The 16,456-nt window shown below is 36.0% G+C and overlaps 1 protein-coding gene across 3 annotated transcripts; it reads right to left on the reverse strand.

The window, feature by feature from the left end:
- Positions 1–1,285: 1,285 nt before the first annotated feature.
- LOC149902888 (uncharacterized) lies at positions 1,286–16,448 on the reverse strand. Of its 3 annotated transcripts, XM_090109270.1 has the most exons (13): positions 15,955–16,448; positions 15,786–15,876; positions 15,571–15,705; positions 15,146–15,253; positions 14,668–14,750; positions 14,349–14,424; positions 13,933–14,022; positions 12,288–12,347; positions 10,205–10,393; positions 9,885–10,082; positions 9,568–9,782; positions 3,162–3,288; positions 1,286–2,547 (listed from the first exon to the last, which is right to left on the reverse strand). In XM_090109270.1, exons 1-13 carry the CDS (start codon positions 16,322–16,324, stop codon positions 2,439–2,441), a joined length of 1,851 nt encoding a protein of 616 aa, XP_089965396.1. In that variant the 5' UTR covers positions 16,325–16,448; the 3' UTR covers positions 1,286–2,438. The 3 variants fall into 3 exon arrangements, with proteins under 3 accessions (XP_089965396.1, XP_089965394.1, XP_089965395.1); XM_090109268.1 differs by lacking the exons at positions 1,286–2,547; positions 3,162–3,288 and having other exon boundaries at positions 9,305–9,782; XM_090109269.1 differs by lacking the exons at positions 1,286–2,547; positions 3,162–3,288; positions 15,146–15,253; positions 15,571–15,705 and having other exon boundaries at positions 9,305–9,782.
- Positions 16,449–16,456: the final 8 nt, after the last annotated feature.

Raw genomic sequence — 16,456 nt, forward strand, 5'->3', positions numbered from 1 at the left:
GTTGAGTAAAAATCAAAGATGTTTTCATAGTAATGCATTTATTTGTAAACTATTAAGATAGTATCTTATAACAATAAATTTATGTACGATTCCACAAGTGTTTTATTTTACACCCTAAAAGATTTTATTATAAGAATAAATTTAAGGTTTCTAACGATATACCAAGTATACGAAATAGATTAAGTTTATCTTATACATTACTAGGACTATTCCTTAAAATTAAAAATTAATTACATAAACGTATGTATGTCGCTTTATGAAATATCTTGAGATATTTTATAAATAACAGTTCTAAACCTCATTACTATTGTAGATGGGGCATTTCACGCCAAGCGGACACAGATTTCAGGGTCAGGTTTCAGATTTCGGTTATATTTTAGTATGTTACACCTGTATATATCCTCGGTATGTATACGAAAAATTTTTGCATTTAGGAGCTTAGTTTTCAAAATACAGGTCTTTGAAGATGTCAGTAAGCGCGAAGTATGGGGGACTTTGAATGTAATTATCAGTTCAAGAAAAGTAATTTTTAAATAAATTGATGACTGAATAATATACCCCATGAAATAAACTTTTTATGCTCATATTTCGAATTTTGAATTTATATTAAAATTCCTTAGAAAAATAAAAAAATATTTTTCTTTGTCATTTTTTACAAACTTTGCGTATTTTTATTTTTTTTAAAGATCATTAAATAAATAGCTTATATTATGTTTAAACTTCATGCAAAGTTCTAGAGTGGTCATCGCAGGACTTTAGAATCTACATGTATTATAATGTCGAAGCGCGGCAATATCCCCATACTAGCGCTTAGTTGGTTAGCCTACCGTACTGGAGTATTTATCTCATTATAGTTAGTTAATAACACCGTTTCAGGTTTTAATAAGATTTTATAATGATAAATAACAAGCAAGAAAATATTACTTTAGTTTTCTTAAAAAAAAAATATTCAGTAAAGTAATATGACATTTTTACGACTTTGAATACGTATATCTCGTCAATTATTTATTTTAGCATAAAACTTATTTATAAACTTCTAATCAATTTTTAAAGACCTATCTGTTGACACTTCATTGAATTCAAATTTCTAGAATTTATTTTATTTAATAATATTTTAAATATTGCAGTGCGTCGCGCTAGGCGCTAGTATGGGGATATTGCCGCGCTTCGACATTATAATACATGTAGCTTCTAAACTTCTGCGATGACCACTCTAGAACTTTGCATGAAGTTTAAGCATAATATAAGCTATTTATTTAATGATCTTTAAAAAAAATAAAAATACGCAAAGTTTGTAAAATATGACAAAGAAAAATATTTTTTTATTTTTCTAAGGAATTTTAATATAAATTCGAAATTCGAAATATGAGCATAAAAGGTTTATTTCATGGGGTATATTATTCAGTCATCAATTTATTTAAACATTACTTTTCTTGAACTGATAATTACATTCAAAGTCCCCCATACTTCGCGCTTACTGACATCTTCAAACACCTGTATTTTGAAAACTAAGCTCCTAAATGCAAAAATTTTTCGTATACATACCGAGGATATATACAGGTGTAACATACTAAAATATAACCGAAATCTGAAACCTGACCCTGAAATCTGTGTCCGCTTGGCGTGAAATGCCCCAGATACTAGTTCGTTATAGATTAAGGTAAAGAATGAAAAAGAACGAAAATACTTCTTATAAAGTTTTAGTAATTAAATAAAACACTTTTTGATAATAACTCAATGCTTTACGATTTAAACCTATAAACACCTTAAAAACGTATTCATTGCTATAGGCATCATCGGAAGGAAGCAAGTAGCTTAAACTTGAAACTACGATGACATGATATTGTAAAAAAGTCTTGTAGCTGATAGAATCGAGTAAGAGTACTTAAATTTACAATAAAGTATCGATAAAACGCTTAAATAAGCAACAGTTTTCTTAGGAATAAGTCAAAGATTTATTGTCTTAGAATCTACAATTTTTTTTTTATCAACAACGTCATGCAATAAACAATAACAACGTTTTTTCCCAAAGAGTGGCTTTATTAACTGAATTTTCAGGTGATAAAGGAACAAAAAAATGTTAGTTATAGTTTGAATTTATTTATCCTATAGCTCTATCTCTTTCTGTCGTGATGTGGTTGATAACCGAGACAATTAATTATACTAAAAAGTGTCAATGTATCTTTCTCACTCTACGACAAAACTAAACGACAGAAGGAGATAAAGCTATTATAATTTGTCCATATATTTGCGTAACGGGCCCTCTTCACAATTTGCAGTGTTGGGCGAGTAGAGGTAATTACGATAGTGTAACGCCGAAATGTATGTTCGGCCGTCATTTTAAATGTTTTTTTCATAATCGCCCAAATGGCGGCAAACATTGACGATCATTTGTTGGGCCAACGCTGCCCATTGTGAAGAGGGCCCATTTAATTAGTTTATCCGTCAGCAGCAGCTTCTTCCTTGGCGCGTTTCTCTTGCTTGATCTTGTCAGTAGTGGCCACCGGTAGAGCGGCGTCTTGGTCGTCGTCTTGCGCGTCATCCTTACTGTTGAGAGAAAATTGTTTTTAACGTGATAACGTTTTTAAAATCGTTTTAGTCGGGTGACATGTTCAGAAACTTGTGTCACACCAAAACCTCACGAGCGCGATCGCAGGTATAACGAGAGAGAGACGGACCGATCTCCCGTCTCATCTTGAGCGCTGCCACTGCATTATGTTATCACGTAAACATCTCGATCGTAAACCTACTTTACAAACAACCAATTTTTTTTTAATTGAAGGAATTGTGGATGACATCCTGGTCTGGCAAAAAAGTTGAATGAACATATTAATTACACTAAATTTGATGCTAGTATTTTGTCATTTGTGCGATTATCAAAAAAATTTGCACAAAGGAGCTATTTTATGATGACATTTTTATGTCTGGAGATGTAGGAGGTTAGAGTGATATTATCGAGGAATTTTCTTTAGTGCAATGCTAGTTGAAAAAAGAGCGTGTGTGAGCGCCGACGACACGTGTTAGAAGTGAAACTTCTTTGGCAAATTTCAGAGATACCAAAATCGTCGCCTTATGGAGTAACGTGACGGTATTACGTATACATGTACAGAAATTTCACTTCAATAAAATTTAAATAATATACTGAACAAAAAGTAATTTACCTATTTTCATGTAGCAACACGTACTCGCGTTGAGAGAAACCAAATTTAACGACATCCCTCTCTAGCAGCTCCACATACCGACGCGGTTCAATCTTCTTGTTGTTTACAAATGTGCCATTCGCTGAATCTGTAAATGTTAATGTAGAAAATCATTTATTTCTGATTGATGTAAACCATGTATATTGTACATCTATATATATAAAAATGAATTGCTGTTCGTTAGTCTCGCTAAAACTCGACAACGGCTGGGCCGATTGAGCTGATTTTAGTTTTAAAATGTTTGTCGTAGTCCAGGGTAGGTCTAAACGGTGAGCAAATAAGGAAAATTGCGAGTAAGATAGAGTAAGACGACAATTCCATTTTCCCATATAAAAGTTGAGCACTTCTTTCTGTCAAACATTTGACGGTATTTGTACTCTCAGTTCCACTCGAATTGAAGAACGCATTAAATAAAGACTTTTGAATCGACAACATAATATCAACTTTGCTCATAACATCGTGTATTTAAATTTCAAAATATAAAAATAATTTTGATTTTCGTCTATATATGTATATAAATATGAATTGCTGTTCGTTAGTCTCGCTAAAACTCGACAACGGCTGGGCCGATTGAGCTGATTTTAGTTTTAAAATGTTTGTCGTAGTCCAGGGTAGGTCTAAACGGTGAGCAAATAAGGAAAATTGCGAGTAAGAGCTAGCGCGCACGAGCAACTTTGTCTCCGCAACTATTTTGTCTCTCCCATCAATTTGTATGGGGAGTTGCGTCGCTACGTGCGCGCACTTTCATACTAGCCCATAGGTGGGAGAGACAAAATAGTTGCGGAGACAAAGTTGCTCGTGCGCGCACTGCTAACGATAGAGTAAGAGCGTATACGCACTATGCGGGTAGCCGTCCGGCTGACCGCAAGCACAATTATGTACGTAATATTCATTTCTATGCGCACTGCGATGCGGCTACCGCAGACCGCACAGTGCGCATAGAAACGAATATTACGTACATAATTGTGCTTGCGGTCAGCCGTCCGGCTGACCGCATAGTGCGTATACGCTCTAAGACGACAATTCCATTTTCCCATATAAGGGTGCACTCACACACATCAGTCACCGTCAAGTCACCGATGACTGATCGGTGACGGTTTGTGTCGTATCCACAAACACCAGTCACCGTCATGTTGTCCGTCAGTCACGTCGCCGGTTTGACTGAATCATTGAACACATACATCAGGTTAGTGAGTGATTAGACGTGTGTCACGCTAGAGAACATGTAGCAATTGACGGTAGCACGACGCTGACTGAACTGAGACGTGACGGCACCGGGTGAGTGGGGATAAAAGTATGATACATGTATGGAAAGATTATTTGACGTGCCTGACCGGGGACGTCACTGATAGATTTCGTGCCGGCGACTGTCGTGTGGGAACAGAGTCATACTAGAACTATTGATACATATTTTTTTTTAATCCTGTCCGGTGACGTGCCGTGACGGTGACTGATGTGTGTGAGTGCACCCTAAAAGTTGAGCACTTCTTTCTGTCAAACATTTGACGGTATTTGTACTCTCAGTTCCACTCGAATTGAAGAACGCATTAAATAAAGACTTTTGAATCGACAACATAATATCAACTTTGCTCATAACATCGTGTACCTATTTAAATTTCAAAATATAAAAATAATTTTGATTTTCGTACATGTCAATTATTAGTTGTCAATCCTGTCAAATACGCTAAATATTGTTTGACATTCATGCGTTCAAAAATGTATTATGTGTAAAATAATTAAAAATTAAAAAGGGTAAATAAACTATTGTCTGTATTTTTTTTTAATCAATTATTGAAAAGTGCAATTAAAGCAGATACATAAAAATTCCTCAAATATTTGTGTTTACACGTGCTTTCAGAAATTGATAAGGTATTTTCGGTGAGGAAACTAACCAAGAAGGATAGTTCGATTAATTATTTAAAAAAAATCTTTAAAAAGGTAAAAATTCTGACAATTATTTGTCGCGATTTCGTCGACTGCTTCAAAAATATTGCGTTGAAATTATATTATAACGTTAAAACTGAAACGGAGGCCATGACTCATTCGGTTGAACCAAGCTAAATTGGTACGGGAGCTATTAACGTTTTAAAAAAAGTCATTTTAGTATAGTTGGGTTTTTGATATACTGTTTCTCTTGCTATTTCGGTTAGAGTCCGCGCTGTCTGGCTGGCGGTAGTGGTTGCGTTTATTAGTGCGCACAGGAAAATATCCGTAATTTAAAGTCATTTATTAACGCGTAATTTTTAATCTTTTGCCTTTAGATAGATCCATCAGACATAAATTTGTTATTGCAAGACGTTTTTTTCGTTGTTAAATAGGTGCCATACGCAATTTTTTATTTCAAAATCATTAAAATGTCATCGAAATAAGTGAAATTACATCAACATGATTCCGCTTAAAAGGTAAGTAATAACTTTATTACTTATATTATATTATCCTTTTTTAATACTTATATTGAATAATTAGTAAACTAATATTCTTAATAGGTGGTTTCATATTTATTACACTTTTGGGTATTAATATGAATTTGATGATATTTGGTTTTTATCAAGTTTACATTAACGTCCTATTTGAGATTTGTTGGGAAAAGGAGGCACCATGGTAGATTGTTGCTAAAAAATTGTAAATAGTAAAATGAATATTATACATAGTATATCCTTCACGGGGACTCATGTTGATGGAATTTCACTTATTTCGATGACATTTTAATGATTTTGAAATAAAAAATTGCGTCTGGCACCTATTTAACAACGAAAAAAACGTCTTGCAATAAAAAAATTATGTCTCATGGATCTATCTAAAGGCAAAAGATTAAAAATTACGAGTTAAAAAATGACTTTAAATTAAGGATATTTTCCTGTGCAGATAAGATGCGCACTAATAAACGCAACCACTGCGGCCAGCCAGACAGCCCGGACTCTAACCGAAATAGCAAGAGGAACAGTATATCAAAGAACCAACTATACTAAACTCAAACTCAACTCAAACATTCATTTATTCAATTAGACTACTATTTAGTAGCACTTTCGAATCGTCATTACATAGTATTTTAACATTTACCACCGATTCGGAAAGCAGTATCTATGGAGAAGAATCGGCAAGAAACTCCATAGTTGCTCTTTTAAATAATGTCAATAAATTTACATAATATGTAACTTATATCTACCTAACTACATAATATGCCAAAGAACTGTCCTGTGGTTTTTACGCGACAACCCTCCATGGGTCTTTATCGTCCATATATTCCTGAATACTGTAGTACGCTCTCTGAACTAGTACATTTTTTATGTAAGTTTTAAATTTAGTACTACTAAACTCTTTAATATTATGAGGAATTCTATTGTATAAGCGTATACCTTGACCCATAAATGAATTTTTAACTTTAGCTAATCGGAAAAATGGCATTTCAATTCTATTCTTGTTCCTTGTGCCATAATCGTGTCTATCTCCTACTCTTGTGTGTAAGTCAGAGCTTTTGTGTACATGCAAAATATTATTAAATATATACTGTGATGGTACAGTAAGGATACCAGTATTCTTAAAATGATCTCTTAGTGAGTCCCGAGCACGTAAATTATATATAGAGCGAATGGCTCTTTTCTGTAAGATAAATATAGTTTCTATATCTGCAGCCCTGCCCCACAGTAGAATTCCATACGTTTTTTTCGTTACGGAATATCTCTATTCGGTCCTCGCGCTCAAGGCCCGCGATAAGTCAGGAAAATTTCTATACGTCGGGAAAATTTATATGTATAGATAAGGAAAATTTATATAAGTCAGGAAAATGTTTCAAGTCCGGAAAATTTCCATACGAAAGGAATATTTCTATACGCCAGGAAAATTTATATACGTCAGGAAAATTTATATAAGCCAGGAAAATTTCTATACGTCAGGAAAATTTATATAAGCCAGGAAAATATCTATACGTCAGGAAAAAATTCTAAAAGCCAGGAAAATTTGTATACGTGAGGAAAATTTCTCTTTGCCGCAAAAATTTCCATAAGTCAGGAAAATTTCTATAAGTCGGGAAAATTTCTATAAGGTGGAAAATTTCCATAAGAAAGGAAAATTTCTATAAACAAGGTAAATTTCTATACGCCAGGAAAATTTCCGTAAGTCTGGAAAATTTCTATACCTCAGGAAAAATTTTATAAGCCAGGAAAATTTCTATACGTCAGGAAAAATTCTATAAGCCAGGAAAATTTCTATACGTCAGGAAAAATTCTATGCGTCTCGAAAATTTCTATAAGCCAGCAAAATTTCTATAAGGCAGGGAAATTTCTATACGTCAGGAAAATTTCAATACGCCAGGAAAATTTCCGTAAGTCTGGAAAATTTCTATACCTCAGGAAAAATTTTATAAGCCAGGAAAATTTCTATACGTCAGGAAAAATTCTATAAGCCAGGAAAATTTCTATACGTCAGGAAAAATTCTATGCGTCTCGAAAATTTCTATAAGCCAGCAAAATTTCTATAAGGCAGGGAAATTTCTATACGTCAGGAAAATTTCAATACGCCAGGAAAATTTCGATAAGACAGGAAAATTTCGATAAGCCAGGAAAATTTCTATACGTCAGGAAAAATACTACTGAACCGATTACAATGAAATTTAGCACACATATAGAAGGTAACTTGGATTAACACATAGGGTAGGTTTTATCCCGGAAATCCCACGGGAACGGGAACTATGCGGGTTTTCCTTTGAAAACGCTGACGAAGCCGCGGGCGGAAATCTAGTATTGTAATAGAAATGTTAGTTATTATCATTATTAATTTAAGGGTGTCCAAGAACCAGGGTTGGCACGATTAAATCATTTTTAAAAAAAAATCAATGATTAAAACAAAAAGGTTTAATTTTACTTTCTTTCACAGAAATTAACATAAAACAGATTAAGATATCTTAATTAAAAACTAGGGTCAACAATTCCAAATGTAGAAAACACTCTTTCTACAGCAGCTGAAGAAGCTATCGCTCCAAACAATTGCTTCACCACTGGAAAAAGTTTGTTTGACATTCAATAGCACGTTAGACTAAAGGGAAATCCCCGTACTGTCTCTTTAGGCACGCGGTGCGTTCCGTTTTGCACAAAAATACAGGTACTTAAATAATAAAATCAAAAAATCAAAAAAGTAATTATTAATTAGGATTTTTTCAATAAATCGTGCTTTATTCGATTTTTTAAAAAAATCATGATTTTTTCCAACCCTGCCAAGAACTATCAGAATATTTTTATATTATTAGTCTAAACTCATATCTAAAAAAACGCAGCGTGTAAACGCCACGTTTAGTCGTCGCACGTGAATGCCGTATATGTCAGCCGTGTGCATCTGCCGCGTAAAAACAACGTGCGCAAACGCAGCGTTACACCGGCGTTTATAAAGTTCACGTCATCGTGTGCGTTTAATCGGCACGCGAGTGGCGGCTAACGAGGCGATTAAACGCGATAAAACGTAACGTTGAATACATAATCATTAGCGGCTGGTCGCTGGGGGCGCGGCGCACACACACTCACCCAGGTCGATGACGTAGGGGCGCACGCGGCGGCCGGTGGTCCCGTCGGCGCGCTGGAAGGGCGCGGCGCGGTACTGCAGCGCGGCGTGCTGCTCGCTGGGGGCGCGGCGCACACACACTCACCCAGGTCGATGACGTAGGGGCGCACGCGGCGGCCGGTGGTCCCGTCGGCGCGCTGGAAGGGCGCGGCGCGGTACTGCAGCGCGGCGTGCTGCTCGCTGGGGGCGCGGCGCACACACACTCACCCAGGTCGATGACGTAGGGGCGCACGCGGCGGCCGGTGGTCCCGTCGGCGCGCTGGAAGGGCGCGGCGCGGTACTGCAGCGCGGCGTGCTGCTCGCTGGGGGCGCGGCGCACACACACTCACCCAGGTCGATGACGTAGGGGCGCACGCGGCGGCCGGTGGTCCCGTCGGCGCGCTGGAAGGGCGCGGCGCGGTACTGCAGCGCGGCGTGCTGCTCGCTGGGGGCGCGGCGCACACACACTCACCCAGGTCGATGACGTAGGGGCGCACGCGGCGGCCGGTGGTCCCGTCGGCGCGCTGGAAGGGCGCGGCGCGGTACTGCAGCGCGGCGTGCTGCTCGCTGGGGGCGCGGCGCACACACACTCACCCAGGTCGATGACGTAGGGGCGCACGCGGCGGCCGGTGGTCCCGTCGGCGCGCTGGAAGGGCGCGGCGCGGTACTGCAGCGCGGCGTGCTGCTCGCTGGGGGCGCGGCGCACACACACTCACCCAGGTCGATGACGTAGGGGCGCACGCGGCGGCCGGTGGTCCCGTCGGCGCGCTGGAAGGGCGCGGCGCGGTACTGCAGCGCGGCGTGCTGCTCGCTGGGGGCGCGGCGCACACACACTCACCCAGGTCGATGACGTAGGGGCGCACGCGGCGGCCGGTGGTCCCGTCGGCGCGCTGGAAGGGCGCGGCGCGGTACTGCAGCGCGGCGTGCTGCTTGCTGATGGACGGGTGCTCCAGCGGGATGTCGCACACCTTCTTGTCGCGCCCGATCAGGAACGACGACTGCCGGTGGATGTACAGGATCGGCAGTGCCTTGTCGCCCTTGAACGGGTAGAACCTGCGACGCGTGCGTAATCATTAGAACGTATGTTGCGTACATTATTAAAAATAAAACATTTTTTTGCAAATAATACGCAAAAATATATACGTATTAACATACCTCCAACGTCTTTTCGGTTGTTTAGCGTCATCCGGCTCAGTGTATTTAATAACGACACCGTTGACAGTGTTAGCGTCAGCAGTCAGTTTGCCCGATAAACCAAAGTTAGGTTTCTCCTTCTCTCCTGTTTGACTTCCTTCCTTCTTCACTTCTGTCTTGCCCCAGCTGTAGTCTTTCTTTTCGTCTGCATCAGCAAACCTGAAAGGAATTTATTAAATGACCAAATATAATAAGTAAAGTCTAACTATACAACACTTTGTAGTCAATATCAAAATATAAATAAATTTTCTGAACGTTTTATTTATCTTTCTATCTCTCACCTGCTCTTTCTCTCCCTTAGCCCTCTATCGGCACGAGCATCGTTGCTCGACCTGTGTCTATCTCTACTGTACTCCCGCCTGCGATCTCCCCTTTCCCTGTAGGTGTCTCTATCGCGATCCCCTCTCTCTTCTTTATGCTCCACTCTTCTCTTTTCCTTGTACCGTTCTTCTGGGCTTCTGGAATATTCCCTGAAAACCGTGGAAACTCTATGAAGGATGTTACGATTATTTCTTGAGATCGTCCTTATTCTGCCAACTAATATAATAAATCGTTACTATCCCTATTATAAATACAGTGTGTTTGTTTGTTATTATTTCATTTTCATAAAACTAGTGCGACACTAGTTTTATTTAATGTTTTTTTGCATGCGTCTGGAGATTGTTAGGAAGCTAGAAAGATTGGTTAAAAATAGCCTCATAATAGGCCACTTTTACTATTAACTTTTTGCAATGGACAAACATCTCATATCCATTTGGAATTTTCTTTGCTCATGCATGCGCAGCCGAGGATAACTTAACAAGTTCAAGATGAAGTTACGTCATGATGTAATTACTTTGGCATGTGTACAAAAATGTAAAAACCTTGCTAATTAATGATCCAATTAATCAATTATGTTAATCAAATGCAGTAAAATGGAAATTTATTGCAATTTAGATCTACATATATGTAAATACATGTACAAGTAATTAAGAACTACAAATAGGTATTGTGTTACCTTGTTGCAATCAAAGAGAGGGGAGAGGTTAAGCAAAATTACCAATCTTCTATTAGATGATACATGTGATATTTAAGAACAAATCTAAAAAATAAAATATATATGAACCAGATGATATTAAAACATAAAATATTATAATTGACTCGATAAAAAAAATCACGAAGTTACCTAACGTTTTATCAAAAAAAAATCATGTCAAGTAGAAATCGTAAAAGTGTGAAAATTAGGCCTCCGGGAAGTTGGCACCACACTTTGAAGTTAGAAAAATTTTAAAGGTTGTTCCAGGTTGTTCTAGGTTTGTTCTACATTGTTCCAGAATTTCATACAGCTGAGATTAAAACTTTTCGAGAAAAGTCAAAAAATTTTAGAGCTGGCACCGCACTTTTAAGATATCACGATTCTGGCGGTTGTTCTGAGTTGTTCTAGGTTTGTTCTATATTGTTCCAAAATATCGCGTCCGAAAAAAATTTATTTCCCACATAATTCGTAAAAAACCAAAGAGAAGTTGATATCTTAAAAGTGCGGTGCCAGCTCTAAAATCGGTTTTTTTGACTTTTCTCGAAAATTTTTAATCTCAGCTGTATGAAATTCTGGAACAATGTAGAACAAACCTAGAACAACCTGGAACAACCTTTAAAATTTTTCTAACTTCAAAGTGTGGTGCCAACTTCACGGAGGTGAAAATTAGAGGTAACGCGATTTTTTTTATCGAGTCAATTTTAATATTTTATGTTTTTGATCAAACAGAATCCCCGAAAATATCATATAATTTGATATATACAATGTATATTTTATGTTTTAGATTTGGTCTTGAATATTACACGTCTAATAGAAGATTGGTAATTTTTCTTTATACCCACTCATAATTCGTCGTCTCATTACCGAGATATAATAATATAGAGCTAACGAACTATCCCGGCAAACGCTGTTTTGACTTTCTCTTATAATTTATGGTATGAAAAATAGAAGTTGTCCGATTCGCAGACCTAACCGTTATGCACACAAAATTTCATTAGAATTGGTAAAGCTGTGTCGGTGGATGGTGATGTGTGTCTGGATTTTAATTAGAAACATCGCGACACGAGAATTAAAAATATTAGATAAATATTAGAGGCAAGATTTGAAAATTGTTTGTTTGAATTGAATAGGCTCCTTTTCGGATTACTGGACTGATTTAAAAAAATATTTTACCAGTAGAATCCCACATTTTCCCTGATGAACAATGAACATAGGCTATAATTTATGATGTTTTCATCCCGGTTCAATCCGGACGGAGCCCTAGCCGGGACGAGCAGCTAGTATTAGATATAACAGTAACTTTCAATATATCTTTAGTCATTATAATAAATAGAAAAATAAATGCGTACCTTTCTTGTGCTATGGGTTTTTCGGGCCTTCCCAACCTTTCGCGGCGGACGTCTCTGCTCCTGCGATTGAAACACAATCATAATTTTCCCATGAATTGGTCACTTATATTCAGAACAAGCGATGTAACATTTAGAATTTTTTAAACGACAAATTTCCAATCATATGTTGTCCATAAAGAAAATAAACGAATTTTATTTCATTAAATAAAAACGTACTATTTCTTCATCGGCATAACATTTTTTAAACCGTTTTAATAGTACTTCAAAGTAAATGGAAAAAACGTTTATAAATGCCTAATAAATACATTTTAAATAAAATATTTAACGTAAACATCAAAAACATCTTCACACGAGGTAGTTTGACACTCCTTATACACTTACCATTCAGATTTCAAATAACGATGATTCAGGTTCATTTTAAACATACCTACTGATTTCATCCATTCGTGGATATCTCTTATTACAATAGTAGTTCAAATAATGAAGCATATCTGATTAGCCAATTAACGAAGGCTGTTTGAGTTTCTCTTTGAAGTCGAATATCATAAGCTTTATGGTAGTCATTTGTCTTGGTGTATTGAATAGTGTTCACAATATTCAAACATAAGTCTTCTAGCCTCTTAGCTTTCATAATTAAATTCCAAAGCTTAGTATGTACTTCTAGGTTTTACGTAATGGTATCAATGCTTCGATTGCGTGCACATTTTTAATCAATTCTGACATTGCTTTTAAGTGCCTCATTATAATTGAAAAATGATTAATCTCGCAACTATGTTGCAACATTGTTAAACAACTATTGTATTGTGGAAAAAAAGAGAGCGGCATCCGCTGATCAAATATAATAATACTTTTCTATTCTCTGACCTTATTCTGTCCATCTATTCTTGCCATATACATTTGTTTTCAAATAATTTTTTTTATCGTAATTTATCTCCTACAAAATTCGCGTCTTCGAAAAGAAAAATTTGCAGTAAAATATTCTCAGTCAATGGAAGTAACAACATGGTTTATCAATTTTCCACATTCAAACTTTGATAATCCTTTTTCTCCGTAAATGAATTAATTTCCATGAATATTTTTTCTTCCTTATTCTTTATTTTCTGCAATCATTGCATAGGCTAACATAAATATTTTTAAGACTGTAATAAGTCCTTTGGTGATTACTTCATTTGATATAATAAATATATTTTTTTTTTTCATTAACAGTGGTAGCAAAATGTAAAAAAACGAAGGGCCATGTTGGCAATTCAAAACAACATTCAACTCTTATACATATCCATAAATCTAAATACTCAGATATGTGCGTATGCTTTCTGAACGAACGTAACAATAATGTTTCATAGCCGCCTAGAGCTGTTACTATTAATGGTGAAAATTTTAAAATATCTTTGTAACAGTAATACATTCTGTCTGCACTCATTATAATTTTCTGTAGAGATGTCACTGTAAAAACAAATACAGTTGTTTAACGACGCGGTACAGATACACGTTACAGATTTGCGACACAGTTACGAGAGAAATATAGAATATGCATATTTAATGTGTCAACAAGTTTCTTTTGATAATCAATTTTTAACATTTTCTTAGTTTGTAGCACCAATATGATTTATAGAGAAAAAGAGGAAAGATTGTAATGATGTATTACCTGTCTGATGAGCGTGTTTCTTCAGGGAATCTCTCACGCTTCTCAGGGTATTCCCTTTCTCGGAATGGTACTGGTTCAGGAGGACCTCGCCTGTATAAAAATATAATCTGTTATAAGAATGATCTATAAAATATGTATATTAAATAAATAGTTGCAATGAAAATGATATTTATAAAAATTAAAAATATTTCCTATGTGCTATAAACACATAGGCAAATAAACAACAAGTGAATAAGCACAGATATGTGATATTAAATCACAAGAGACATAAAGTAATGACTTAACATAAAATGTAAAAAATAATAAAATACTAAAAGAATACACGTAAAATGCTAACAAAACACATTCTGAAGAAATTTATGATGAATACAAAATGAATTGAAATTAAATCTTAATATTTAAAAAATATACCTTACCTTTGATGATACTCCCTTTCGTCCGGAAATTCCCTCCTCATAGGACCTCTCTCACCATACTGCTTATACTTATTACCTATAATATTAAACTATCACTTTGAATAGGATATTAAGTGGTCAATCATTGATTATAATAATTGTTAAAACTGAGTTCAATTTTAAGAAACAGAAACCTTATCTATGTAACCTTGTGCTATTTTATTTTACAACATGAGGAAAACATTTGCTACAAAATCATTGCTTAAAACACACAGAAACGATAAAAAAACAACATTATTATTAATATAGAAAAACCCCCTTTTAAATATTTTTAATTTACCTCTTGGGTCATCCCTTACGTAGGGTTCATTTCTGCGTTTTTGGTAACCTTCATCTGGTCTGTGGTCATCATAGCGTTGATTCCTAAAAATATTTTACCTTTTACTATTTAATTTTTTGTAATATAAAATATACATACTTTTTTACATACTTATGTAAGAATACCACAATTCCAGCCCCCCTATGCAAGTGGCTAAGATACGTTTATCTACAGCTTACGTCAATCTCATACATTCGTAGTCTATTCTATTGAACGCTACGCTAACAGAAAGCCACTTGCATAGGGGGGCTGAACTATCAAACTTCTCTCATACATAAACATTCCATAAAATTATTTACAAATTGATAAGAACTATTACAACTAGGTATATAGAGTAAAATAAAATTGAGTTCAGTTGAAATTTAAACAAAACTATATGACACGTGGTTATTATCATGAAGATATTTATAGAATTAAAAAGAATATTAACTACACCAACCTTTTGTACTGTTCATACTCCCTTGGTCTTTGATTATACTCATTGTATTGACTACTCTGACCATATTTATCTCTATTCCTATCAAACCTTTCCTGTTGTGGTGGATATCTAAAAAATTGTTTAGAGAAATAAGAACTGCCTTTTAATACTACATCCACTTTCTACCTAATAATACTTAAAAATGTAATATTTATTCTTGCTTTTTTGTACAAAATGAATAAAGCTACAATGTATTAGCAAGTATTTTGTAAAGGATATCCAAGGAGTTATTGATATTCAATAGGATAATTTATTAATTTAGTCATTTAAGGGTCTGTTTCATAAATTTATTAGATGATGCAATAAATATATGACACGCCTATTCAATGTTTCTTCCATGATGTTATATGGAATTAAGTTAATGCTAAACTGTACTAGGTTCTAACCTTTCACCACGCTCTGGCTCAGGATAGTAATTATCCTGGTAATGCTGTCTACGATCCTTACTAGAGCCCCGATAAAACCTCTCAACTTCACTTTCCCTGTCATATTCATTGCCACCAGATTGTGGGTACTCTTTCCTATATAATCATAAATTATTAAGCTATGAATAATATATTCATTTTGATTTATTAACTTAAAATATCAAAATGTGCCTTACTGATAGTATGTTCTAGAAGGTCGATGTTCTTCAGAATCGGCACGACGTTCCTTCACAACGCTGTGTAAACGACGTTCAACACTGACATGCTCTAAAACATTTTTTAAACATTAACAATACATTTTATTTATTTTGCATGTGACTAGAATCTAGATCGATATGGTTTTACCTTCCTCCTCAGATGACCCGTGTCCTCGTTTAGAATGCTTATGCTTATGTTTCCTTTTCTTCTTTACAGATATTTCACCCTCACTAATTGATATGTTGTCATCAGACTCATGTTGTTCAGATTCGGATCGACGCTTCTTTTTACCATGCTTCCTCTTCTTTTTCTTATGTTTTCGTTTCTTAGCTCTTTTTTGATCATCAGAGTCACTTTCAGATTCTGAGGAATCTGCTCTCTTCTTTTTCTTTTTATGCCGGTGATCAGATACTGAGGAAACATCGCTTTCGCTATCAGACGAACTACTCGACTTTTCACTTACATCCGATTCTTCAGATTCGTCAGAGGAGTCATGATGACGTCGTTTAGATTTCATGGTGAGAGCGATACTAATGTTAACACAATTATTTTCAAGATGTTTCAATTAAAGTAATAATAAACAAGTAACAAAACAAAATTGGCACACAATTAAAATGAAAGTCGACCATCCGCCACACTGCTGTCACAG

Source organism: Colias eurytheme, chromosome 14, assembly GCF_061535395.1.
Source record: "Colias eurytheme isolate Ceu_HAF_F1 chromosome 14, ilColEury1 Martin Lab GWU primary, whole genome shotgun sequence".
Taxonomy (NCBI): Eukaryota; Metazoa; Arthropoda; class Insecta; order Lepidoptera; family Pieridae; genus Colias; species Colias eurytheme.